Here is a 27,980-nt window from a genome sequence, read left to right on the forward strand (position 1 = left end):
TGCCAGCAGCCATCTAGAACCAGGTGGTAGCAACGCAGCAGGCCTTGGACGATGCAAGGCATCCCGGGAACTGCTAGCCACAGGTTGTGGGTTAAGAGCTGGCCAGGACCTCGTGACTCACTTCACAGATGAGGAAAACCAGACTCAATGAGGGGAAGAGACTGGGGCTGGTCCTTGCTGGTGAAGTGGCAGCAACATCAACATCTTCTCTTGCAATAGAAAGTTCTACGCATATATGCAAATAATATGCAAATATATGTGCACTGTCTCCTCTTCATAGGGGGAATGCAGCAGCCCTTGGGAAAATTCCAAGGGAAATACCTGTTTTCACGCGTAAGTATTTTCTGGAAATACTGGCTTTGCTTCCCGTGGCACCTCTGTGCACCAAGTTCCGGTGTTTTTGTCGGATTTCATCAGGATGGACTCCAGACACTTTCCCACCATCTCCCTTCCTGGCTGTGGCGGCTGAGTCAGCCACAGAAGACTGGAAGAAGTCCCCCACCCCTGCCCCCATCACCACCTCCACCCCATTACCATTCTTGCTCAGCTCCTGTTTCTTCCTCTCTCTGCTCCCAAGCCACCTCCCCCCTGCTTAGCTCGCAGGGAAATGCAAGGCTGCCCACCCTCTGTGGCTCCGGTGGCTTACCATGCCCGGGGGGCAGAGGCAGCCGGAGACGCAGCCTGTGCTCATGCACTGCAGGTCATAGTTCTGGCAAGTTTTGGCACACTCGAGCCCTTCAGCTCTCGGGTTATCAGTGGGGCACACCAACTTGACCATGGGGGGCCGGCAGGACAGGCTCCTTTTGCCTTGGAGGTAGAAGAAAGTAGAAGAGTCAATGCATCTCCCGTCCACACTGTCCTTGGTTCCCCCCCCCCCCAAGAGCAGCCACTCACTTCCAGAGACCCAGCGGCCCACTCCCTGGGATCAGGTGCTCCAGCAGGCTTTGCCCTGAGCCAGGATCCCCTGGTGAGACTGGATGGCCGCCTCATCTACTCATCTGAGCCCCTGACCTTTGCCTACGTTGAAGGCATCCCTCCTGCCCTCCGCATCCCCATGTCAGCCCACTCCTCATTCCCCTTGAACCTACTGCAGCAGGTTGCATCAAATCAGGATGTACTGTGGAAATGTCCAGACCTAGGCTTTAAAGGACCTGTGTTTGGGTGCTAAAAAGGAACCTTTGTGGGCCCCAGCTGGAACGTTCATAAAATAGTCACAACTAATTTAGCCACAAAATCTTTAACGGGGACTTTGCTTCCATGTCATCCTCTGCCTAGCCACTGGCCACTCCATTCGTTCTGTTTAAATTTGCTACACTCTGTCTCTCCACACTCCTCCCTGCCCTCTCTGCTTTGTCATCCTCCACCTGATCACCTCTGATGCTACCTTCTGATGTACTATCTATTTTTCTTTAAAGATTTTATTTATTTATTTGACAGAGAAAGAGAGAAAGAGTTCACAAGCAGGGGGAGAGACAGAGGAAGAGGGAGAAGCAGACTTCCCGCTGAGCAGGGAGCCCCATGTGGGGTTCGATCCCAGGACCCTGGGATCATGACCCGAGCCGAAGGCAGACACTTAACCAACTGAGCCACCCAGGTGCCCCTCTGACGTACTATCTATTTTAATTATTTGTTGATTGCCCACCACCCCCACTAGAATACCAGAATATATGTTCCATGAAAGCAGGGGTTTTTTAAAGACTTTATTTATTTATTAGAGAGAGAGAGAGAGAGCACAAGCAGGAGGAGAGGCAGAGGCAGAGGGAGAAGCAGGCTCCCCGCTGAGCAGGGGGACGTGGGGCTCGATCCCAGGACTCAGAGACCATGACCTGAGCCGAAGGCAGACACTTAACCGACTGAGCCACCCAGGCGCCCTGAAAGCAGGGGTTTTGTCTCCTTTGTACATGGATGTATCCTATTTCCTGACAGTTGGTGGGTAACAATGACTGAATAAATGATGACAGGAGGATTGCTACAGCACTTTCCTTTCAAAAACCCAGATGCACCTCATAGCATTTATATCTGACTATACAGAGCACTTACTATCTCCTGTGGACAAGTTCCAGCCTTACTTTTAAACAGAAACTTTTGTTAGGAAGCTGAAACCCTAAAAGACTAAGTGGACCTTCCAAATTGCACAAAATTCTAGGAGCTTCCTGACATAAATAAATAAATAAAGCATCTCCCAGGGACTATAGGCCAGAAAACAGCCACGAAGGTGGTGACACAAGCAACCGTCGGAGAGAGGGACAGGAGGACTTAGTGACCCTCAGGTCCGCTGTGGACTGAATGTCCTGCCCCCTCAAAATTCACGTGTTGACCCTAAAGGTAGTGGTGATAGGAAGCGAGCCCTTTGGGAAGTGATGGGGGCCATGAGGGTAGAGCCCTCACAGATGGGATTCATGCCCTGATGAAGAGAGCCCACCGAGCTGCCCAGCCCCTCTTGCCCTATGAGGACACAAGAAGTGTGCAACCCTCACCGGGACCCTGCTAGCACCTTGACCTTGGACTTCCAGCCTCCATAACTGTGAGAAGTGCATTTACAAGACAAATACAGAAATACAGAAATCTATATTTCTCACACTTAAACCACCTAGTCTGCGGTATTTTGCTATGGCAGCCTGAAAGAAAGAGACAAGGTTGCAAGTTCTGATTTCAACTTCTGAGCCACCCACGTGCTTGGGATCTTGCCCCAGCTCAAGGCTGAGAGATACTCCCCAAGCAGTCACACGGGGCATTCTGACTTCTCTCCCAGGGCAAACTGGAGAACACACAGAGCACACACCTGGGTCACTTGGAAAGATGGGGTCTTGAGGGAAGAGAAAGGCAGAGAGAGGTAGTCAAGCTGGAGGTTGAAAATAGCCCATGTATCTGTCTAAAATCATCCCTCCTCCTCTACTGGGATAGTCTTTTCTAAGCAAGTCTCCATCTGGAAGCCAATTAGTTCTCCCTGATCATAAACGTGAATATGGTCCCACCAGTGCCAGGCCAGCCCCTTCTCCCTTCTGTGCCTTGTCCTTCAACAGTGTAGCAACTATTAGGACCTTCAAACTGAGAACAAAGGATCCAGGATCCCTGCATTCAAATCCATCTTAAAAGCTTTCTAGACAGGTGTCCTTGTCATTAAAGACCTAAATGTGAGACCTGAAACCATAAAAATTCTAGAAGAGAGCACAGGCAGTAATCTCTCTGACATCGGCTGTAGCAACTTTTTTCTAGTTAGGTCTCCTGAGGCAAGAGAAACAAAAGTTAAAATGACCTATTGGGACTACATCAAAATAAAAAGCTTCTGCACAGTGCAGGAAACAATCAACAAAACTAAAAGGCAACCTACTGAATGGGAGAAGATATTTGCAAATGACATATCTGATGAAGGGTTAGTATCCAAAATATATAAAGAACTTACACAACTCAACACCCAAGAAACAAATAATCCAATTAAAATATGGGCAGAAGACATGAACAGACATTTCTCCAAAGAAGACATCCAGATGGCCAACACACACATGAAAAGATGCTCAACATCACTCACCATCAGGGAAATGCAAATCAAAACTACAATGAGATATCACCTCACATCTGTCAGAATGGCTAAAATGAACAACACAAGAAACAACAAGTGTTGGTGAGGATGCAGAAAAAGGGGAACCCTCTTGCACTGTTGGTGGGAATGCAAACTGGTTGCAGCCACTCTGGAAAACAGTGTGGAGGTGCCTCAAAAAAATTAAAAATAGAATTACCAATAATTCCAATAATTCCACTACTTGGTATTTACCCAATGAACATAAAAACACTACTTCAAAAAGATACATGCACCCCTATATTTACTGTAGCATTATTTACAGTAACCCCCCTATGGAAGCAGCCCAAGTATCCATCGACAGATGAATGGATAAAGATGTGGTATATATATATACAATGGAATATTATCCAGTCATAAAAAGAATGAAATCTGGCCATTTGCAACAACATGGATGGAGCTAGAGAGTATAATGTTAAGCAAAATCAGTCAGAGAAAGACAAATACCATATGATTTCATTCATATGTGGAATTTAAGAAACAAAACAAAGTAGCAAAGGGGAAGAAGAGAGAGAGAGAAACTAAGAAACAGACTCTTAACTCTAGAGAACAAACCGCTGGTTACCAGAGTGGAGGTGGGTGGGGACACAGGGGAAATAGGGGATGAGGATTAAAGAGTGCACTTATCATGATGAATAAAAATAAATTAAAATGATTAGATAGATAGATGATAGATAGATAGATAGATAGATAGATAGATAGATAGATAGATATCCTTGTCAGAATGTCCCTGGGTAAAAAGAAGCCAAGGAAGGAGGGTGGTCTTCACTACAATCAAGGCGACCAACTTACAGCTGCTCACTAGGTTAAGGTCACCGTGGGCAAAACGGAAGTCCCACTGAGTCCATCTTGCAGATAACTGAATCTTTTCCCCTAAAATTCCTCCTTGCCTCAAAAATTTGGATATACACATGCAAAGGCACATCAAGGCCTGATAGTCACACAAAACAACATTGTGTCAGTCCCGACACGCGCCCGAATGCATGCACACATGGACGTGGGCCAGAGCAGCTCAGCGGGGAGGTGGGGAGCCCTTCCGGGGGCAGTACTCACTGCGGTGAGACAGGGGACTGCTGAGCATGGTGTTGGGCGGCAGGCTGCCTGGGGCTCCGCTCGTGGTGCAGTGCATGAAGCCATCCTCACAGTAACTGCAGAGGGGAAGGTCAGAGGCCAGCTTTGCAAGAGCAGCGATCCTGGAACCCTGGCCGGCTCCTTCTCCTCACCTCCCGCTCACCCTCTGCCGCCTCCAACTCGGGCAGTCTCATAACGCGTCGGAAATGCAGCCTGCTGAGGCTCCCAGTGGCCTCCATGTTACCAAACCTAATGGAATGTCTTCAGTTCTTTCCTTACTTGATCCCTTTCCACATGATTCATCACTGTGACTATTCTGTTCTTCTAGGAAAAGAAAAAATCTCCTTGTTTTCTCCTACCTTCCCGGTTGCTCCTTCAGTCTCTCCCCCTTGAACCCGAGATCCATACATGCAAGCGCTTATATGATCGCCATCTCAGTGTCTCAAAGACTTCAAACCCAGTATGTCCAAAACTGACCTCATGATCCCCTGCACCAAAACCAGTCCTCCTCCAGGGCTCCGATTCATTGAATGATACCACCATCCATCCAGTGTCACAAACCAGCAAATGAGGGGTCAGCCCTAACACTGCCTTATTCCCAGCCCCATGTCTGGCCATCACCCATCCCTTGGACTTGTCTCCAAAATATCTCCGGCACTCATACCCACTTCTTGAGCCACTGCCACCTCTCACCCGGACAAGGCAAAAACATCCTGATGGATGTCCCTGCACCTATGCTTGCCTCTCTCCAAAACACACTTCTCTTGGCAGCCCGAGTATCTTTCCAAAACCTAAAGCTGATTACGTCACATCCCTGCTCAGATTCCTTTAGTAGATTCTACTCAGGAAGCCTGAGGATAGAGACCAAATCCCTAAGATGACCTCCCAGGCCCCATGCCCTCAGACCCCTGCTTACCCTTCCTCTAGCCCATGTCAAGCGTTCGTAGACCACGTACTTCTGTTCCTCCCACCCTTGTGCCTTTGCATGTATTGGAGTTATTATTTGGCTAACATCTCTCTCTCCATCACTGGACTATAAGATCTAAGAGGGTAGAAGCCATGACTGGTCTTGCCCATTATCTCCTCAGCAGCTGGCATAGGCTTTGCATAAAGTATTCAATATATACTTTTTTATTATTTTCTTCCTCTCCTCCAATCCCAATCCCCTCCCCTCACATGCACAGCTATTTTTATGATATCTGGTCTCCTAAATGGCCCCCAGTGATCCCCACATCCTGGTGTTCACACTCTGTGTCATCTCCGTTGCACCAAGGTTGGTCGATGTGACCAACAAGACGTGGCAACAGTGACATACCACATGTCGCCTAAGATTAGGTGATGAAAGACTGCAGTTTCTGTCTTGGTGCTCTCTCTTGGATTACTCACTCTGGAGAAACTAGTTCACGAGCCGCCCGGTGGAGAGGTCCACAGGGCAAAAGCTGTGCGAATGAGCTGGGAATGGACCCTCCAGCGCCAGTCAAGTCTCCAGACGACTCCAGCCTTATGCGCCAACTCGAGCCAAGCCGCCCAACCAAGCTGCTCCCAGAGTCCTGACCCTTAGAAACTGGGTGAGATTATACACGTTCGTTGCTTTAAGCTGCTACATTTGGAGTTAGTTGTTTTATGCAGCAATAAATAAAGAAAACGAATGCAATCTTATTCTGTTCAATGTATATCTGCCTGAGTGTATTCTTATAAAATATGTGTTTATTTTGCATGCATATAGTTTAATTTATGTAAGCGGTATTATCTTATATATCACACTCTGTTTGGCTGTTTTCTTTAGCACATGTGTTTAAGATTCAACCCTGCCGGAGCACCTGGGTGGCTCCGTTGGTTAAACATCTGACTCTTGATTTCGGCTCAGGTCATGATCTCAGGGTCATGAGATCAAGCTCCGTGTCAGGCTCTGCATTGAGCATGGAGCCTGCTTAAGATTATCTCTCTTCCTCTGCCCTTCCCCTGCTCTCTCTCTCTCTTAAAAAAAAAAAAAAAGGATTCAATCCTGCTAATACATACCTACTTGCCAGGAGCCTTCCGAGGTTGCACAACCGTCTACAGTGTGCATCCACTACATTTTAAGGACGTACCCTCCCAGGGATGGACAGAGATTATCACCTGCTCCTTGCCACCGCAAACAAAGCTGTGATTAACATCTTCATACACATGCTCTTAAGAGCCCATGTGAGAATTTCTTTAGTATATATGCCCAAGAATGGAACTGTGGGACTATCAAGTGTGGATATCTAATTTTCATAAACTGTGCCAACTGCTCTCCTTGGGGCAACTGACCTTGCACTTGAAAGGAGCAAGGCACTTTCCAGATTAAAGGAGGTGGGGGGCTGGAGAGGGGAGAGGTAGGCAGGGGTCTAAGCGCATGGGACCTGGGAGGCCATCTTAGGGATTTGGTCTCTATCCTGAGGACTCCTGAAGGGAAGCTATTAAGAATTCCAAGCAGGGGTGTGACATCATCAGATTTTGGTTTTGGAAAGATACTGGGTCATCTGAAAAGTGTATGTCCAACAGTAGCAGATTGAGGGCCCCTTTTCCACAGCCCTGCCAACACTTGCCATTATACAGATTTCAAAATTTTCCACTCTAATAGATATGAGGTAACACTAATTGTTTTAATTTGTATTTCTCTGGCTGTAATGATTTTGAACATTTTTAATGTGAATGTTGTTCAATCAATTTTTAATTGAATGAGCAAGAGAATCAGCCCTTCCCTCTCTGGGCACATACAGAAACTGTGCCTTCTGGTTGTTAACTAACACCTGATTGAAAGATATCCTCCCCCAAATGTCACGGTCTGTCTGTCATTTAGATGTGACCCAAAAGCTTACTTTTGGGGCTCAGCGGGGAGCCTGCTTCTCTCTCTCCCTCCCTCCCCACTCATGCTCTCTCTCTCTCACTCTCTCTCTCAAATAAATAAATCTTTTTTAAAAAGCTTAATTTTATTTTTAGAAAGAAGAAAAGAAAAACCTTGCAGATAAGTTTATAATCAACTCCTGTCCCAGAACTTGGCTTGCAAGAGAGCGAGCCCTCTACTGTGAAGCCTGTTCGATGACCAACCAAATGGCCCGAAGACACTCACTAGCCACAGGTGTTTGCACTCCCTACCACCTGTTGTGGGCATCCCCAGCATGTGCCCCACGGGGCTCGTTCTGCAGTGTATCGTCTAAAGAGTAAAAATAAAGAGCCACAAACAGGCCCTGAGTTCCCACTGGCTCCCTCTCCAGGAAGTCCAGTTTTCTAAATGAAGTGGAGAGACAGGATGGCCACTGGCTTTCAGCCCTGGTGCCTGAAGGAGAGACTGGGAAGAGGAGGTTTCCACATCAAGGAGCGGTCACTCATGTGCAGATCCTGAAGAGAGCCTGAAGCCAGGGCTATTCACTCGGCCTGCTGCACGTCATCTCCCACCTTCCTGGTGCCTCCGATATGGTAAAATGACCAGGGGCACTTGCTGCCCTCCAAGTCACCCCAGCCTCCTACCCTCTGGCTGCTTTCCTCACCACGCTACTGCAACATGGGGGCCACCGTGACCTTCTGTCGCCAAATTCAACAGCCTACTCTCCATGTAACATGAAGAGTTCAAGAGTCCCTGGGTTCTATCACTCGCTAGATGATTTGGGAAAGCGATAATCTCTCTAAGCCTCAAATTCTTTACTAAAAAAGCAATGCTTCCTCCTAACAGCGTTGTTTTAAGGTCCCAGAGAGAAACACCCTAAAAATCATAGCCGGACAACTGCAGTAAAACGACCACTGGGCGAAGGCCCAGCACTCAAACCAACAGATGTTATTACTCCCCTGTGCCCTTCCCCTCCACAATACGGCTCTGCCCTAGTTATGCCTTTCTGCTGGCCTTTTTCCTTTGGCCTCTCTCATGGGGTCCTTGTTCTCCTCCCCTGGCCCTCTGAACATCCCCCCCAAGCTCTGAACTCAGTCCCCTTTCCTGCTCCTCGGCCCACGCCCTCCGCGAGCCTTGCTACTCCCGTGGCTATATCCCCCTACCGCCACACAAATCTCGTCCAGCCTCACATTCCACCCATACCCATCATTCCAGTGACTCCATTCACTCACCAATATGCCCTCTTGGTAACTTAATCATCTGGGTCAAGACCAAACGCATTATCTTCCCTCTACCAATGAGGAAACCCCTTGCTCTTCTTGTCCTCCCTTCCTGTTCAGAGCCCCGGGGCCATCTTCAGCAAACCTCATCCCCCCAACACAGGCCCCCAGTCTGTTTACTTCCCAAGGTCTCTGGCGTCTGTCCCCCTACTCCATTTCCACCACTGGTATTGGCCCAGGGCCTTAGCACCTTTTGACCAGACTGTGTCAACTTCTTCCCACAACTGATCTCCCTGCCTTCATGCCTCACGCAGCTTCCAGAATGCTTTGATGCTTGGTGTCTGCTCTCTGTTCAACACCTCTGAGGTCCTCACTGCCTACTGCTCAAGTCCTCACCCTGCCTTTCAAAGACCCTCAACATCCCTCCAAGCTTCTCTTCCCTTCATGCAACACATGCTCTGACAGAGGACTTACCTTGGGGATGGGTGAGGACTCTCTGTGTGTTCTAGTTCCTGGGCATGGGCCCACCCCACGCCCACTGCTAGAATCCTCCCCAAACCCAAAGCTACCTCCTACACTGAGTCTTCTCCAATTGGAAGCAAACTGCCCTTTTCTGAATGAGTAGAGATTTTTTTATGTCTACGAAATGGCGAGTCTACCAAACATAATAGTTCTTTCATCTCAGGAAACATTGATCGTACCTATCTTCTGCCAGAAGTGTGTCAGGTGCTGGGGATCGGGGCCTAAGATATGGTCTCCACTCTTGGGAGGTCACAGTCCAGACGGGAGATAGAATACACTGTGCTGAAATCCAAGTCCAGAGACAACTACTGTTGTACTCTAAGTGTGAACAACACGCTTTGGGCACAAGAGGTTGGGAAAGACTGCAAATTTATCTCACTACGTGAAGAGGAAAAGCTTCACACCAAATGCAATGTCCAGACCTTGTTTGGACTTTGATTTGAACATACCAATTATATATAAAAAGACATTTTGAGATGGTCGGGGAAAAGTGAACATGTTTGGAATATTAGGTGTTATCAGGAATCACTGTTAATGCTTAGCTTAATAATGATATTACGGTTACACTTGGTTTTTTTTTAAGTGCTTATCTGTTAGAAATACAGACTGAAACATTTTCAGATGAAATGACATAATAGCTGAGATTTTCTTTATTCCAGCCAAAAAGGGGAGGTGGGGATACATAAAATAAGATTGGCAAAGTGCTGATCATCGCTGAAGCTGGGGATGGATGCCTTAGGGCTCCTCACACTATTCTCTCTCCTTTTATGACAAATATTCCAGGATCAAGACATTTTAATTGGTCTCCCTAGTAGACTGTCAGCTTCCTTGGAGCCCACACTGTGTCTTGTTCACCTTTGGATCACCAGCCTCTAGACCAGCACCCAGGGCAGAGCACGTGCCAAGGAAGTGTTTGCCCAACAAACGCTGCGTTACCAGTTTCTCCTGTGACCATGATGGCCCTGCTGGAACTGACTGTGACCGAGGCCCCGGGCAAAGGGCCGCAAGAAGCACGTGTGGTGGGAGCTATTTCTCAGGGCAGTGCACGAAGCAGGTCGGGATAGCAAAGCTGTCATGGTCTCTTTTCCTCTGCCTGAGAACACTGCCAGGAGGCTGGAGGGAGGGACACGGAGCCTCCATTTACTGTTCTCAAAAGGGGAAACTGAGGCCTAGTGCAGGTAAATGGGAGTTGGCAATGAAGCCGAAGGAGTCCTACCGGCAGCCTGTTCTAGGTCCCCGAGAGGTAAGGAAGTCATTCGAGCTGGGTGAAATCCCAGCTTTGCTTCTGACCTGCTGTGTGACTCTGGACAAGTCCCTTCCCTTCCTGGGCCTCAGTTTCCCATCCAGGAAGTGAAGGACCTGGAGGACCATTTCCCTTCCGAGCTCTGCCACTCCTGGGGTCCACAGTCCCACTGCTCACACTTACCACATGGTGTGATGGTTCGAGAAGATGTCTTCGGGCTGAAAGATCTCGCCATCATAGTAGCAGGGGCACTGGGCCTTGGGCACACAGTCTCCTCTCTCATCCAGGTACAGCCCTGGGGGGCAGAAGCAGCCTTCCAAGCAGACCTCGTCGCAGTCCTCATCCCGGTAAGAAAGGGAGCGGCAGGTCATGTTGCAGGGGGTCCCACACTGCAGGTACACCTGGCCCTGTGGGCAGCTCAGCGCTGGGAGAGAGGGGAGGGGAGGAAGGCCTCAGTGGAAGCATGGAAACATGCAGATGCCAAGGACTGGGGTTCTGGGACTTGGGGTGCCACCCCTTGCAGCTGGGACCCCAATTATATCTATACGGTCACCACCTTCCTTTCCCACTCTGAGCAAAACCACATTTTCAGGCTGGCAAATGTCTCTGATAATAACACGGTTTCCCCTCTGCTGAACCCGAGGGCTCCAGCCTTAGCAGTCTCTGAATCCTTGAAGCCTGGGACGTGTAGAAATTGGGGGGATGTTGATACTGTGAATATTAAAAAGAACTGAGAGCGGCAGGCAAGGGCATTTCTCCCCGGATGCTGATAATTAATTTAGCACCTACCCTGCTCTTCACACAGCTTTTATGCCTTTTACGCCTCTCATTGAGCTAGATCTCATGGCCCCCTTCCTCTAGGGAAGAAAACTCAATGTAAGCTGAGTGACTTGTCAAGATCATGCCTCCCAGGCAGAAGCAGAGGCAGGATTTGAACCCAGTTCTCCCTGACCCAAAAGCTCATGCTCTTCACCATTATGCTCTAAAAGGGAAACTGCCCCTAAGGAGCCATGCTTTGGAAGACAGCCACAAAGAGCAGGGCCGCTCTTGAACCCGCCCCAGCAAAGCAGGCCACATGCCTCCCCACTGCCCTCACTCTCCCTGGCCTCCCACAGAGAGATAGAATAGCATCCAAGATCCAAGAGGACGTGGGGCCAAGCAGAACCCAGGGAAATAGATGGGCTCTGTCTCCCAAATTCCTGGGTCTGAGCCCCAGTTCTGCTATTAGCTACTGCATGACCTTGAGCAGTTTCCTAGCTGGAAGAGACTCATACCCACCTGGCTTGTTGTGAAGGCTGAGTGAGCTAACAAGGTCCTTGGTACATGGTCACTGCTACTTTATCACTACGATGACTGGGGAAACACAGCCCGGGCTCTGCAGGCTCCAGAAGGGAGGGGCATTCCAGAGAAAGGCCTAGGCCTAAGGAGCCCTGGCACTCCTGGGTTCTGGCCAACACGTGTACTCCCGGGAGCACCCCAATGGTGAAATTCTTTACTGCAGGGTGCGGGAAAATGCCCATTCCCATTGCTCAACTGCTGCGTCCAGGAAATGAGAGCCTCACTCTGAGGACACTCCTCCTGAGACCACTGGAATCCTTCCCTCTCTCTTAGAATCCATTCCTACAGTAGGAACCCACAGGCAGCATGTGTCACAGAAGCTGTAAAAGGAAGACCAGGCCACGGACCTTGGACACAGGGATGGGAGCATCTGGGGAGCCCCTGCAGCCTCCGCTTCCTGCAACCGCTCAGGGTTTGGTGTTTGAGCGTAGCTGAGAAGGGAGGGGGCTCTGTCACCATATTAGACATGGATTTTTCTCTGAACTAGTGGAGAGGCTGGGTCTGTGGATGAATATTTAGAGCACGGTGGGTTAAGATGGTGCGTGTTGGGTCATAAGAATGCAACTTGCTTTCAATCCATCGAACCTCTGACAATAAGGTCACATTTCGCCCATTAAGGAGCAGTTGGAGCTGAGAGCTTGTTTTCTCTGACAGACTGTCTCTGGAGCTGACTTAGAGCCCTATGAAATTTCTCCTTTGGCCTTCTTCCCCAGAAGAAGCAGTGCATACCTCAGCTTAACAGATCTTTACTGTGCGCCCACTGTGTACCAGGGGCTGTGCTAGGCTCACGGATGCAGAAATGGTCAGACTTGGTCCCTGCCTGCAAGGAGCCCATGCTCTTGTCAAGTTACAAGAAAAACAAAAATGTGTGTGCTTCTCCCAGAGCTCCTCCCAGCATCCCACAGAGTAGCTACGTGATCAGTCCTTGCTCCCTGAGCGTCCCCAGTTGGTGTGGGCTCTTCTTAAGGATGGAGTTAGTGGTTTAGGGAGCTCTGTTCATTTTTCAGGAGGAAAATGCCCATCCTCCTTAGGTTCAGGCCTCCAGGGCCCTCTGGCCAAACTTTTCTCTGGTTCGCCTCCACATAAGCCCATAGATACAGAAAACTCCTTCCCACCCCCTACCCCCACATTTTATGCCTCCCTAACCACATCTCAGCCTGTTCCCTCCTGTTCTGTTCTCCATGAAGGTGAAGGACGGTGGCTCTTTCGAGATTACAGAATATGTCAGTAAGCCCTCAGCATCTGGGACAACGTCCTAAATTAGGAAATCCTTCAGATGCTGTAGCACACTGATAATACAGAATTTCTAATGTTGGTGGACAACCAAACCATAATATGGCAGACAACCGTATTCACGAACAGCATGCCACTTACTCCTCATTACTCCTCATTACTTTGCCCAATTTCTAAACAGCAAGCCTCAATGAGGAAACTACGGTGTGGAGGGCGAGATGAAGAGTTCAAGGCCGCAGAGCAGGGAAGTCACAGGCCCGTTCCAGGGAGGCCTCAGACTCCGCTCCTCCAGCTGGGGGCCATGACTCTGTGGCGTCCTGAGCCCAGAGGGTCAGGGAGGCACAACCACATGCCTGCATACACATGGTTCCTTTTGTCCTCACTTCTGCCTCTGCTCCTCTTTTTATGACCTTGCTTGGACTCCAAACGTGAGTTGGCGCTCATTAGGCCCCAACACTTCTAGACATTGTAGAGCCCCCTACCTAAGCTTTTCTTCAAATACATGGTATGATAGTAGGACCTTCCATTTCTCATAGCTCCTATTTTCCTGCTTCTGCCAAGACCATGGACATTTTTATCTCCAAGCACATCCACTTCACCCTAAAAATCAGAATATTCATGACACCTCATCCTCTCAGACTATCCCCCCTCATCTCCACGCATCACTACTACTATCCCACCGTGGAACAGCTCTTTTCTGCCAAGATGGTGCCTTTTTAAAGCCTGGTCAAGTACACCACCTCCAGAAAGCCTTCCTTGGTTGCCCCTGCCTTAATCTAAGTGTCCTTTTATCCAGTGTGATAGTCACCTAGTAGGGAAGCAGTTAAAAATGGAAGAAGGTTCTGGCTCTACACCACTGCATTGCCTGACCCTGCTGGGCCACCCAGCACGTGTTCCCAGAGCAGCACCACCAACAACAAAGTGAACACAATCTAGCCGCTCAAGGGACCAGAATGTGGAGCAGATACCAGCTCTGGTGGCAGAAATCTAACATGGCAGAGTGAGACTCCAAAGTCAGCTGGGGACGATGATGTCATTCAACTTTACACAACTTTATCAGAGATTTGGGCCAGGAGTCCACTGATGGTTTGCCTGGAGTTATAAGGAAGGATTAGTACGTGCATTCCCCCCGCCCCCCACTGCCTTCATGAGACCCTCCGGGGTGCGGATAATGTCCCCTGGGATCTGTGGACCCACTCTACTCCTCAACCTGGCCATACATGTATTGAACACTAGGTGGCAGCAGCCACAGGAAATTTCTGCTTGGCAAGGACTCCCAGGTCCTGGACCTCGAGGTAGGGGGGATGCAACTCGCGCTCCTAGAACAGGCCACAGTAATCACACTGTCCTGTGGGAGAACCAGTCCCCACCACCGTGTCTTGCTGGAGATGGAAGTCGAAAGCGGCTGCAAACGAAGAGTTTTTACGACCCAGGCTTGCCAAATGCGCTTGGGCCGGGTTCTGAATGCAGTAATGCAGAGACAGTGCTTAGAAAAGGACGAGCCGTGCGCGGGGCACCCGAGGAGGGCTCGGCTGGGCTGTGCGGGGACTGGCGGGCAGGGAGGGCACCCACCACAGAAGCCGGGCTCCCGCCACCCGATGTGCACGCCTCTCCGGGCACAGGCGGCGGCGTAGCTGGCCACGGCGCTGCAAAGGCAGTCTCTGCCGTCGGAGCAGGAGCAGACGTCGTAGCGGCAGTTCTGCACGTAGGGCAGAGGGCCCACGGCGCGGTGGCAGGCCTCGAACTTGGAGGACGTCAGCAGGGCGCACGCCTCCTCCGCATACCTGGCTGTGGGGGGAGAGAGAGCCGCGCACGGCTTGACCCGGGCCCGCCCCCAGAGGGCCAGGACCCCTCCCGCTCTGAGATCGCCCACCAGCTCCTCGCTGGGCAGCACTCCCTGCAAAACAACCTCCCGTGCCTCAGGAAATCACTGTGATTTTTCTTCTGCAGCCAATAAACTTTCCTAATTACGTTTGGCTTAAATACATAACCAACTGCATTTCCAGAGCACGCCCACTGACAGAGGGAGAAAGAGTTCCAGGATGGGTTGGGCAAGGGGGAAATTCATGCAGGCCTGAAATGTTGCCACAGATAAATCTGCAAATGGCCACCCCAGTGCATTTATCTCCCGATAATTTAATTCTGGGTCTGTGTGGCTGCTGCGCCAACAGACTGAGAAAGTCCAGGGACAGGAAACATGGACCATTCTCGTGGGGCCGGGGGGGGGGGCCCGGGGGGGGGGGGGGGGGGGGGGGGGGATGCACCGTCAAGGGACTTGGAAGAATAAATGACCCAGATGCAGATAATCAAATGCTGATGGTAAAAGCAAAGTGCTCCTGTCCCCCCAAAGTGGGTGCACCGTGCCATGGAAGGCACTGGAAGCCGGGCGACCTCTGGGCTCTGCGAGGTCCACCTTGCCCCCACCCCACCGGGCTTGCATACTCAGGCGCGGGTTGAGGCTGCACGGATCGCTGTGCTGCTTCTGCAGGTCTTCACAGTCCCCGTGCAGCTTCCAGGCGTTCCCGAAGTCCTCCACCAGGGGCTCCGCCAGGCCTGCGGGCGTGATGAAGTCGTCTCCCCTGTTGCCGTTGAAATTCCCGCACAGGCCACACGTCTTCCCCGCGTAGACTGGGGACAGCTGCGGGGAGACGCAGACCCCCTTGGAGCGGCGGCCGCCGAAGCAGCCACAGCTGCCTGTCGCTAATGAGATGGTTTTCATCAAAAAACGCTCCCCGGGTCAAAAATAAATACGAATTTAATAAACTGCAGCAAAAGCCCAAGGCTGGGGGGCGCTAAATGCGGTGTAAGCTTACCACCAGCAACATCCCGGCTCTTAAATCATTAGAGTCAGAGAGCAGTCGTGCCAGAAGGGACTTTAGAAATCATCTAGCCATTTAAAGAGGGGCGCCTGGGTGGCTCAGTCGTTAAGCGTCTGCCTTCAGCTCAGGTCATGATCCCAGGGTCCTGGGATTGAGTCCCACATCAGGTTCCCTGCTCAGAAGGAAGCCTGCTTCCTCTCCCACTCCCCCTGCTTGTGTTCCCTCTCTCGCTATGTCTCTCTGTCAAATAAATAAATAAATTCTTAAAAAAAAAAAAAAAAGATGGAGAGACTGAGTCCCAGAGAGGGAAAGTGACTGGCTTAAGGTCACAGGGCTGGGACCAGTAGCCAGGTGGAGTCCCCATCCAGCATGCTCTGTTCCATCCACCCATCTGAATTCGACTCAGCCCCTGGGTGTCACTGGAGAGAAAAGGCCATGAGGCCAGGAGGACTCTAGGGGGTGCGATCAGAGGAGTTCGGGTCAGCAAGGACTCTGGGGCAGTCTCCTGTGGGTGACCAGGACGGTTCTGGAGGCCAAACTCTAGGCCACCAGCAAATGGTTTGTTCTCCAGCCTTCTGAACCCAAAGTGCACACTCATGGACACCTTGGTGAGTCAAACTTGCCTTTCACACTTTACAAGTGGGGGCATCCACTGGTTTCTATTAAGAGGGCCCTGATCCAAAGACAGAGCCGGGGCTGGGACCCCAGAGTCCTGACTCCTGCTCTGCGTGTAACTAACATGGCTGGATGGCCTCCCTGGTTTGAAACCATCACACGGTAGGACTGGGCCCCATATGATCATCTCTAGGAGCCCCTTGCAGCTTCCAGCTATGACTTCACAGGATGCAGGATGAACAATCTAGTGGAAGGTTCCGGACCCAAATAAAAGGTACCCAAGGATATTTACCCCAAAGATACAAAAGTAGGGACCCGAAAGGCTACGTGCATCCCGATGTTTATAGCAGCAATGTCCACAATAGCCAAACTGTGGAAAGAGCCAAGATGTCCATCAACAGATGAATGGATAAAGAAGATGTGGTATATATATACAATGGAATATTATGCAGCCATCAAAAGGAATGAGATCTTGCCATTTGCAACGACGTGGATGGAACTGGAGGGTATTATGCTGAGCGAAATAAGTCAAACAGAGAAAGACATGTATCATATGACCTCACTGATATGAGGAATTCTTAATCTCAGGAAACAAACTGAGTGGAGTGGGGGGTGGGGTGGGAGGGATGGGGTGACTGGGTGATGGACACTGGGGAGGGTATGTGCTCTGGTAAGTGCTGTGAATTGTGCAAGACTGTTGAATCTCAGATCTGTACCTCTGAAACAAATAATGCAATATATGTTAAGAAAGAAAAAAAAAGAAGAAGAATGTAGCAGGAGAGGAAGAATGAAGGGGGGGAAATCGGAGGGGTAGACGAACCATGAGAGACGATGGACTCTGAAAATCAAACTGGGGGTTCTAGAGGGAAGGGGGTTGGGAGGATGGGTTAGCCTGGTGATGGATATTGAGAAGGGCACGTTCTGCATGGAGCACTGGGTGTTATGCACAAACAATGAATCATGGAACACTATATCTAAAACTAATGATGTAATGTATGAGGATTAACATAACAATAAAAAATTAAAAGAAAAAAAAACTAAAAAAAAAAAAGAGCACCCTTTCTGGGATGTGGGAGGTTATGGAGAAGGTGGGATGGCTGATGGTAGGGTAGGGGGGCACCCTCCCTGAAGACCAGGGCACAGGAGGTGAGGGGGTCAGGAGACTTGTGTTCTCTGATCCTCGCTCTGTAACCCAATGACCATGAGACCCAGGGTGAGTTCTTTCTGGCTCCAGAAAGGGATTTTATTTCTAATTGCAAATGAGAGGCTGACAAGATGCTCTCCAAGATCTTTCTGCTCTATGGTCTGTGGTAATAAGGTTTATTTTTTAGAAAAGAAAGTCACTAATATGGAACTTTCTCTAGGACTCCAAGACAAGGGAAAGAATATGGTGTCATGAGGACAGAGGAAACCAAGATCTCATCAGGAATGCCCAGATGCCCATGACAGGATTATACCAAGGGCCCTATAGCACACAGGACCCTGTGGCATCAGAGGGGATGCTCCAGGGGTCCGAGGAATGATCTAGGGCAGCAGTTCTCCAAGTGTGGTCTTGGGGATCTGTTGGGGTGGGGAGTGAAGGATCCCCGAGGCCCTTTCAAGGTGTCCATGAGGCCAAAACTATTTTCCTAATCATACAAAGACGTTATTTGGCTTTTTCCCTCTCATTCTCTTACAAGTGTGCAGTGGAATTTTCCAGAGGCTACATGACACATAATGTTGCAAAAGATTGAATGCAGAAGTAGATTTGAGACTCCAGCTGTCTTCTATTAAGCCATCCATTAAAGAAATTGGCAGAAATGTAAAACAATGGTATTCTCACTACTTATTTTTGTTTTGGAAAACATGATTATTTTTCCAAAAAAAATATTGTTTATATTAACATGGAGTGGGTTTATTATTGTTATTTTTTGTTTGGCATTTTTTTATTGAAATGTCAATAAGATACATTATTATATTGGTTTCAGGTGTGCAATATATGATTATTGTTATTTTTAAGTGAATTCGTAAATACATATTTTAAGTCTCGGATTTAATTTCTAATGTGGTAAATATTGACAGATATAACCTTTGTAAAAAATCTTGGGGTCTTCAGTAATTTGTAAGAGTACAAAGGCATCTGAAGACCCAAAAATGAGAAGCACTCGTCTAGCAGGAAAGACACTGCCCAGAGCGCTGACCAGCTCTGCCACCAGCCGTGTGTTCGGTGCTGGGCACCTCTCCCCACTCACCTGAGCCTGAGTCGCTTCATTCATAAAAAGGCAGTGAAAACCACCCTGCCCACCTGCTTCGGGAAATTTCCAGGGGACACAATATATAAGGAAGCTCTGTGACATATATGGATTGGTACCCAAATGTGCCTCTGGGGCCACAGAGACCAAGAGGGAGTGGCCCCCCAAGATTGCGAAGATTGCAAAGGCCCAGGGAAGGGGTGAGAGATCTGGCGGTTCCCAGTGCAACCCTTCAGGGGCAGGACGGTCTGCACCCCTGGGGTGCACAACTCAGGGTCTCAGCTGCCACTTCCAGACTGGTTCTTCCCTTGCTGCCCACTGTGGGCACCCCCTGGGAGACGCCCCCTGCCCCCAGGCTTTGCCACAGCCAGGAAGCTGGGCCACAAAATGCTATCTCCTAGCCCCTGGGGAACCCACCCAGTCTGGGGGCCCCTGGGGTGCCAGAGCCCCAGAAGTGAGAACCCCAGGGCAAACAAGGGGCGTCCAGACAACACCAGTCTCTCATAAACAAGAGAGGCCTGTTCCTCCCTCTGGGGGCGTAGGGCCCGGGGAGAGAGGAATTCTTCTCCCACCACAGAAAGCCACTCTGCCAGAGCACAAGAGGTACTTTGTAAGGTCCAGGCTGCAAGGCGGCAGTGGCCGGGAGGGCACCTACCATCACCAGCAGCCTCCCACGGCCATCCCAGTCCATCTGCAGGTCCTCCCCATAGCTGAGGCGCACAGAGGCCATCACGGTGTGCTGGATGCGGAGGTCACCTGGAACCGAGGAGGGACAAGATTTAGCCCTTTAGCCCAAGATGGGGAGAGGGCAGGGTAGTGAGAGGCAGATGTATAGTGGAAAGATATGGAGTATCTCACAAAGGACTGTAACAATGACATCAAGGAGCTGGGGACAGATGGGGATGTCCATGAGGTTGAAGGGGGTCTCAGGAGGAAGATTAAGCAGGATGGGCGTAGTACAAATAGGTGCCCCAGTATCCCGGCTGTAGCGTGCCATTCACTCTACTGCCACAAGAGGGCGGCAGAGACTCCCGCATCCTCGGCGGAGGCAGCTCGGCCTCCCATTGAATCCCTGACTCGGAGCCTTCCCCCAGGCGCTTCTGCCCTTGCACACCACTCGTAGGCTGTGTGATGCTGTGTGCAGAGCTGCATTCAGCAGTTCTCCCTGGAGACGAGGTGGGAGACATACCTCTTACCCTGGAGGAAGGGATCTCACAGGAAGACACACAGCATTAAACACACATGGACAGGCTGTGCGCAATGCCAGGATAATGGGCCACGGGGTCCACAGAAGTCATGCACAAGAAGAGGGAGAGTGAAGGTGGCGATTATGCCGCCAAAAGGTTGTGGTGCCACCTGGCAAAGTCCCTGGATAGGTCGGTGTTTCCCACAGGTCACTGGGTCGCCTGGCTTTGCCCCATGACACCCTCTGGTCAGACCCATCACCAGCCACCCCCTAATTTCTCCAAGTCAGTCTCTGCTCCTTTCCCATCTCAAAGCAGAACCAGAACCACTGTGCCCAACCCTCAACTCGTCCCTTTGGCCAAACCAAGTGAAAATCTTGGTCCTGTTCCCCGTCTCCACTCTCTCCCTGGCCTGGAGCAACTCCCTGTCTCCAAACAGCTTCCTCCACTCCTCCTTCTCCTCCTCCCCCTCTCTCCTCCTTCTCCTCCTCCTCCAGGAAGCCTTCCTTTCTTGCAAGGATGCATGCTGAAGATACCCACCCCCCCAGTGATAGCTCTCCTCACAGAAAAGGTGAGCAGGGAGCAGGGCTGAGGGGTGAGCGGGACCAGCCCCAGGCCTGGTGGAGCACAGAACACACCTTGCAGGAGAGGGATCTGGACATCCTGGCCGTCCATGGACACGCCTCCCCCATGCTTCAACTTCACAAGGCTGTCGTGCAGTCGGGGCAGGCGGACAGTGACTGAGCGGGTGCAGACAGCATCCGGGTCATCAGCACACTGCCAAGAGGGCCACACAGAGTGACGTCACCACAAACGCCCCACACGGCACCCCAGCCTGGGACCCATTTACTCAGGGAAAGAGCACAACCCCAGGCAGCTTCTGGCCTGCTGAGGGGAAACAATTCCATTCTCACAGAATGGTCTCTGTGAGTAGGCCCCCTGGCGGTGTGCCGGGACAAGGCCCTGAGCCCAGCGCTCACCGCTGCTCAGCTCGCCACACCCTTTCCCATCCTCCTCTTTTCTTTATAAAGAACTCTAGGCCTCTGGCTGTCTTCCTGTTGCTTGGGCCTATGGTTCCAAAGCAAATCTGGGACTCCAGCCCTCAGGAGGAGCCGTGTGCCCTCTAGATTTCCCCTCCTGGCTCCAGTCTCTGGAGAAAAGAGGGATAGCATGTACCACAGCAGCTCAGACGGGACCACCTTGCGCCCCCCCCACCCCCCGCCCATCACCGCCTCCTGATGGGCAGCAGGCCAGCTCACCTGCACAGTCTCGATGACAACAGAGAAGGTGTGGTCCTGGCAGTCTTGGGCCAGCAGGTACCGGCAGACCCCACTGAAGGTGAAGTACCTGTTGTCAAAGCTCTTGAAGTGGGATTGTCCTGTGATGAGACACTCCCCTGCAGGGATGCAGAGGGAGGCGGTGAGAACAGGAGGAGGGGAAGCCCCCTGGTGGAGGGGGAGGGGGGCAAACTGGGCCCCTCTCATGGAGCTCCACAGACGTTCTTTCCCCACACCGGTCTGAAAACGAGTTCTACGGGAGGACTCGAACTCAGGTGCCAGTCCTCAAGCCATGAGAGGTCAGAGCTGGATCTTTAGTTCAATGCCTCACTTTATGGAAGAGAAAACCAAGGGCAGTGACAGAGCCATGCGCACTCAGGGGTGGAGCCCAGCCTGGAGCCTGCAGCCTGAGCTCTCAGTTCACTGTGGCTCCCTGTCCTTCCCCACAGCCACCCCACAGGTTCTGGCTCTGCTGGGGTCAGGCGCCACTTGGTCCAGGGACAGGCCTTTCTCTGCACCAGCCTTGTGGGGGGCTCCGGGGCACAGCCCCACCCAGAAGAGTCCCCTGAGGCAAGCAGGCAGAGAGGCCAGCCCAGACAGAGGGCAGAGGAGGGGTAAGGCAGGCATTCTCCAGGCTCAGCAGGGCAGAGGCCAGGGGGCGGCTCTAAGGCCTCTTCATGGGCATGTCCATGTGGTGACTTCAGTTGGGGCCAATGGGGGACCATGAGGCCATCTGCCCATGATTTCAGCACCGCCCCAGCCAGCTCCCTAGCTCAGGCTGACACATCTGTGGGTGGGTACAAGGACTCCCCTTCGTCACCCCGTCACGCAGAGCCCTCGGCTCACCCCCAACCTGAGTCCTGCTCCATCCTGCCCCAGACCACAACCCAACCATGCGGCTGGCCCAATGCACCTCAGACCAGAGGTCACACATCCCGGGGAGTGTCCATGCAGGGGGGACCTCTGCTTACGTCTCCAGTGATCCCCTACAGGCCCCACCCCAGCTCAGGGCAATCTGGTCCCCAGGGCCCACAATGAGCCCATTGAAGCTGAAGCGGGCATCTGGATCCCTTCCCAATCTCCTTGTATGTATTTCCTCTCATCTGTGCCTTCTACTCCTTAGAAAAATAAATATAGACACACACCACGGCCATTCCATAAAGTTGGGGGCCCTCCTTCCCACACAGTCACCCTTGACCTCCAAACTGCAGACACCTATTCTCCAGAGCACTAATCCCGTCGAAACCTAAAGTTCCCCCTAAGAGGGTCTTAGAGCCAGTCCCACCTCGGCCCACCCCCAGGGGCTGATGCTGGGCTCTGTCACACAGTCAGGGGGTCCTCAGAGGCCATAGGGAGAGTCCAGCCGCCCATCTGGCAGAGACAAGCTCCACAGGTCCCCATCGCCTGCCACCTCAGGCCCACATTTGCACTGAAGGGCCTGGCAGGCACAACTTTGGATCCAGGTGTGTTGGATCCAGGTGCGGTCCTGCCTTTGGATGTGTTGGAAGGCAAGCGTAGGGGAGAGTAGCCTCAGGTCACTGTGAGTGTCCTCTGACTGGTCGCCAGGGCGGCTGACCCCAAAACGGCATGGGCACACTCAGCCCTCAAGAAATTAGGAGAAATTAGAGAGGACCAAGATCATTATCAGCATCACACTCCGCGATAATAAGAAATATATATTTGGTCTTTATCCCTGGTTCCTGACACAGAGCTCCTAAGGAACATCCTGGGTGATAGGAGCATCTTTTGTTCTAATGAAACCACTCTTGGTGGGCCCCTGGGTAGCTTCAGGATGGGGACTGGTCACCAGAAAAACCCAGGCAGGATGAAAGAGTTGGAACTTTCAGCCCCATCTTCCAACCTCCAGGGACAGGAGGCAGGCTGGGGATTAATGATCGATCATGCCCGCATAATAAAACCTCCATTAAAACCCCTACACAAGAGGATCTGGAAAGCTTCTGGGTTAGTGAATATATCCACATGCAGGAGGGTGGCACACCCCAATTCCACGGGGACAGAAGCTACCGTGCTCAGGATCCTTCCAGTCTTTGCCCCATGCACCTCTTCAGTGATTTGTATCCTTTATAGTAAACCAGTAATAGTAAGTAAAGTACCCGAGTTTTGTGAGCCATTCTAGCAAATTATTGGACCTGAGGAAGGCATTGCGGGAACCCCCCAACTTGTAGCCAAGTCAGACAGAAGCAGGTACCCTGAGAGCCCAGTACTTGGGATCAGCATCTAAAGTGGGGCATCTTGTGGGACAGAGCCCTTAACCTGAAGGGTCTGCACTGATTCCAGCTCATTGGTGTCAGAATTGAATTGTAGGACACCCAGTTGGAGTCCAGAAAGTCAAAGAATTGGTTGGCTTGGGGAAAAATCACACACATTTGGTGTCAGAAGTGTTATAAGCAGGAACAGCTCAGGTCCTCCCACGGCAGTGCCCCCAAAAAAGAGCAAGAGTGAGGGGTCACTGTTCATGGCAGGCAGTAAAGGTCGGGGCAAAGGTCGTCCCAGCCAATGTAAATGTGCTGAAATTCCAAATCCACTGGTGTCACAGGAAAGCCTTTCTCCAATGGCTATTTCTCAGAACCCACCATCATCCTGCAGAGTGATATGGCCCTTTGTGTCAAACATCTTGACCCCATGGCAATAGAATGGGTGGGAATTCTTCCCCTGACCTTTCTGTTTTCTCAGGCATGCTCTTATCTGAGTATGAAAGTGGGCCTGCATTATCTCCAACAAGGCCTAGGAAAAGAAGGGTCAACGATAAAAATGCACAAACATTCAAAAGCAAAACTTCCAGAGCTAGAATCTAATCACCCGATCTGATTTCCTGCTCTGACCCCCACTGACTTGTGCTCTGAAGTTCCTCAGGAATCGAAAGTCTAAATATGACATTTAGCTTATCGACTTGGTACCACTGAGGAATGGAGCTGTGAGCACAGGAAACCGAACAACACAGATGTGGCTAGCGGTTGGCCCTGGGAGCTGGAACATTAGCCAGAACACGGGGCCCCAGGGCACGCTCACCCATCCTCTGCCCAGAGCAGGACGGCCAGGACATTCCCAGTCAAGTAGCTGGTCAAGCTGCAAAAGGCAGCTCCCAACCAACAGCTGGCCCCCCACCCAATGGAGAAGGTGGGCAATAACAGTCTGGTGAATCAATGAAGAACAGGTGATTTTTAAAATAGCCTAAAAAGTAGAACAGCCGGGAATTAAAGCAGATCCCCTACATGAATAAAGATCTTCCCTCGTTGGGGCCCCTGCGTGGCTCAGTTGGTTAAGTGCCTGCCTTTGGCTCAGGTCATGATCCCGGATCGAGCCTCACATCGGGCTCCCTGCTAGGTGGGGAGTCTGCTTCTCCCCCTCCCTCTGCCTGTCGCTTCCCCTGCTTGTGTGCGCTCTCTCTCTCTCTCTGTCAAATAAATAAATAAAATCTTAAAAAAAAAGATCTTCTCTCGTGAAAAAACTGAAAAGAAATCTCTCCTCTGATGGAAACTCATGACCTCTTCTAAAAGAAACCCTTTGTCTGCAGCACGTGAGACCTCCAGAGGGCTCCTCTGCTCAGCCCATCAGCTTCTATCCTTTGCCACACAGCCTACAGAAATGCCAGCCCCTAGGCCTTTCGCAAAGCAACACAGACTCCCCCAATGGAACTTTTCACCAAAGCCTGCCTCTAAATCACAATAACATCATCTCTCCACCTTTCCAAGCAATCCGTGGGTGCATCTCATTCACTGCTTCCATGAGGCGGTCGTCACTAGCCCCAGTTCACAGATGAGGAAAGTAAAGCACAGAGAAAAACTCGCCCAAGGCCCCAAAGTCCTCAGACAGGGATTTACACAAGGCAAGAGCCCAAAGCACTTGACACCACCCAACCCTGCCTCGTGGGTTGGCTCCTGCAGTTTCTCATAGGCCTGATTTTGTGAGGGTTAAGCCTGAGTCATTCTGAGCCTGGGCACACATGGGCCCTTGCCAAGGGGCCGAGGTATGACTGAGTCTGGCTACGGAGACAGTGGAGAAGAGCCCTGGCTTCTTCCTTTTTTTTTTTTTTTTTTAAGATTTATTTATTTATTTGAAAGAGAGAGTGGGGAGAGGGGCAGAGGGAGAGGGACAGAGAATCTCAAGCAGACTCCCCGCTGAGTGTGGAGCCCGATGTGGGGCTGGATCTTACAACCCTGAGATCATAACCTGAGCTGAAACCAAGAATCAGATGCTCAACTGACTGAGGAGCCACCCAGGCACGCCCCCCACCCTTTTTTTAAAGATTTATCTATTTATTGAAGAGCCCTGGCTTCTAAACGTGGTACACGGGCCTGTCCTGAAGGAGGCCTGTTGTGACTGGTGTGAGTCCAGTATTGGCTGGGGCAGGCCCCCGGGGAGTTTCCATGAACTTGGGCATTCGGATACCCCAGGCAGCCCAGGTACCTAGGAATGCACGTTCCCACTGGACAGCCATTGGCCCTGATCACGGTCTCTGTTAGCCAACAAGGAAGTCTGTCTTCCTTCCTGGAGGCTTCAGAACAGACAGCTTGAATCCTAAAGTTGAATTACAGGCCTGGGTTAGAAGGCATCAGAAATTATCTGGAACCAAACGAGTAAAAAGTTACACCAAGGCCCTCCCCTGCCCCACGGCCAAGCCCAAGGCAGGCCCGGGCTCTGTCTGACCCTCCTGCCCTGCCGGCCCCAGCCACACCCTGCCTCTGACCAGCCCTCCCCAGGCCAGACTCCTCGGGCTTGTGCCTATGTCTCAGTCCTTCTCTGATCCTGCTTAGTGAGGCAGTCGGGGCTGTGGGGATGAACGCCGCTAACGTTTACTGAGTGCTTGCTGTGTGCCAAGAACAGCTTCCGTGGGATAAAGCTGCTGTTCGCTTCCCTGTGCTACAGATTAGGACACTGAGGCTGCAAATGATCAGGCAGTTTGCCAGAGTCACCCAGCTGGGAAGTGGGGGGACTGGAATTCCAGCCAGGCTGCCCAAGTCCACCCCACCGCCCATGCCCCCAGCCCCCTGCTATGCTACCTGTCCATGGATATAGGATGGGCAAGTGAGAAACCCTCCACTCACACCTTCCCAGCTGCAAAAGAGAACCTTCCACACTCTTCCATCAGGAGTTTGAAATTATTTATTTGAGGAACAGTCCCTGTTAACAGGCATACTCCTTCCTCATTGACCCTGACCAAACATTTATGGTTCAGTGGGAACCAAATTAGTAGAACTTTTCTGGGCAGCATGTGTTGCAGTGGAAAGGAAGAGGAAGAGAGGGAAGAGAGGCTTGGGTTACAGAAAGGGAAGTCTGGGGAAGCCACAGTTTTGCCTGGAGCTGCCCTAACTGCTAACAAGAACAGAGGGGTGCAGTGAGCAATGAAGGCCTAAAGGAGCATTTAAGCTCCAGCCCCTCCCCATATAGATTGATGCTCTCCTGGGCAATTTCTTCTCCCTCCCACACCCCATACACAATACTCCCTGTGCTGGGCAGCCTCTAAGATGCTCCCCCCATGGTCCCACCTCCTGTATTCATGTCTTTGTGTGATCCCCTCACCTTGAGTGTAGACTAGACATGTTGACTTGTTTCTAGTAAATACAACACAGCAGAAATGAAGGATGTCACTTTGGAGATTGGCTTTTTAAAAGACGATGGCTTCTGTCTAGGCTGTTCTCCCTCACTCTCTCTGAGGTCACTCACCTTAGAAGAAGCCAGCTATCATGTCATGAGGCATCCTCGTGAGAGGTCCACATGCTGAGGGACCAAGGCCTGCCAACCATCACATGATTCAACTTCAAAGTCCCAATGGAGCCTTCAGATAAGACCACAGCCCAAGTCAGCAACTTGACTGCAACTTTCATGAGAAATCATGGGCCAGGCTCAGCCACACCCAGATTCCTGACATACAGAAACTCTAAGATAATAAATGTTTGTTGTTTGCTAAGTTTGGGGTAATTTGTTACACAACAACAGACAACTAGTACACTCTCATCTTATCCCAGAGAATCAAAACCCAGCTGTCTATTTCTAAGATTCACAATGTCAGCTCTTCCAGGAACTGTGGAGAAGTCACAGCCTGCTCTTTGCTATGCTAGCAGAGTCAAGCATATTCCCTTCCAGGACCTTCCCCTCAGAAGCTATATCAGCAAATGTCACACTGGGGGCATAAGACAGCCCCACTGCCCGCTGAATCATGGGAAGGTATGGAAATACACCTGTGTGCTACAGGTAGAAATGGAGTGGGAAATGACCAGCTAAACTCCAGAACTTGAAAAAGAGGGTCAGAGCTGAGGCTTTAAATATACAGAGCAAGAGCTTAGTGATTGTGTGGGCAAAACATCAAACCACTCAGTAAGTAGACTGCAGAGTTGGAACTGGTTATCTTCCCACCAAGGCATCAAGAAAATTTCTTATATCCTCAGCAAAGCTATCTTCTAAATTTTGAACTGAAGACCAGGGAATTATAATCTGTCCCAGACCAAGCATTCCATCATGTGCACAGTGAGTGTTCAAATCATTGTTGGATGGATGGATGGATGGAAGGTTGGACGGATGGATGGATGGATGGATGGATGGATGGATGGATGGATGGTTGAATGGATGGACAGATGGATGTTTGCATGGATGGATGGACGGATGGATGGATGGATGGACGGATGGATGGGTGGAAGATGGTACCTATAGAAGGTAGTTATTTTTTTTTTTTATAAGAGACAGAGATAGAGAGAGAGAGAGAGGTAGGCTCCCCACTGAGCAGGGAGACCGATGCAGGACTCGATCCCAGGACCCTGGGATCATGACCTGAGCTGAAGGCAGA

General features: G+C 50.9%; 1 protein-coding gene across 1 annotated transcript in view; it reads right to left on the minus strand.

Annotated features, from left to right (window-relative positions):
- VWF (von Willebrand factor) overlaps nt 1-27,980 on the minus strand; it is a 134,012-nt gene that overhangs the window by 68,323 nt on the left and 37,709 nt on the right. Inside the window, exons 11-18 of the mRNA XM_032390769.1 lie at nt 21,161-21,297; nt 20,540-20,678; nt 19,373-19,473; nt 15,495-15,690; nt 14,625-14,840; nt 10,665-10,905; nt 4,631-4,725; nt 647-807 (exon numbers count right to left, since the gene is read on the minus strand). Of these exons, the coding sequence (XP_032246660.1) occupies nt 647-807; nt 4,631-4,725; nt 10,665-10,905; nt 14,625-14,840; nt 15,495-15,690; nt 19,373-19,473; nt 20,540-20,678; nt 21,161-21,297 (1,286 nt within the window). The remainder of the gene's footprint in view (nt 1-646; nt 808-4,630; nt 4,726-10,664; nt 10,906-14,624; nt 14,841-15,494; nt 15,691-19,372; nt 19,474-20,539; nt 20,679-21,160; nt 21,298-27,980) is intronic.

The sequence above is a fragment of the Phoca vitulina genome, unplaced genomic scaffold (genome assembly GCF_004348235.1).
Source record: "Phoca vitulina isolate PV1807 unplaced genomic scaffold, GSC_HSeal_1.0 scaffold59, whole genome shotgun sequence".
Lineage (NCBI taxonomy): Eukaryota > Metazoa > Chordata > Mammalia > Carnivora > Phocidae > Phoca > Phoca vitulina.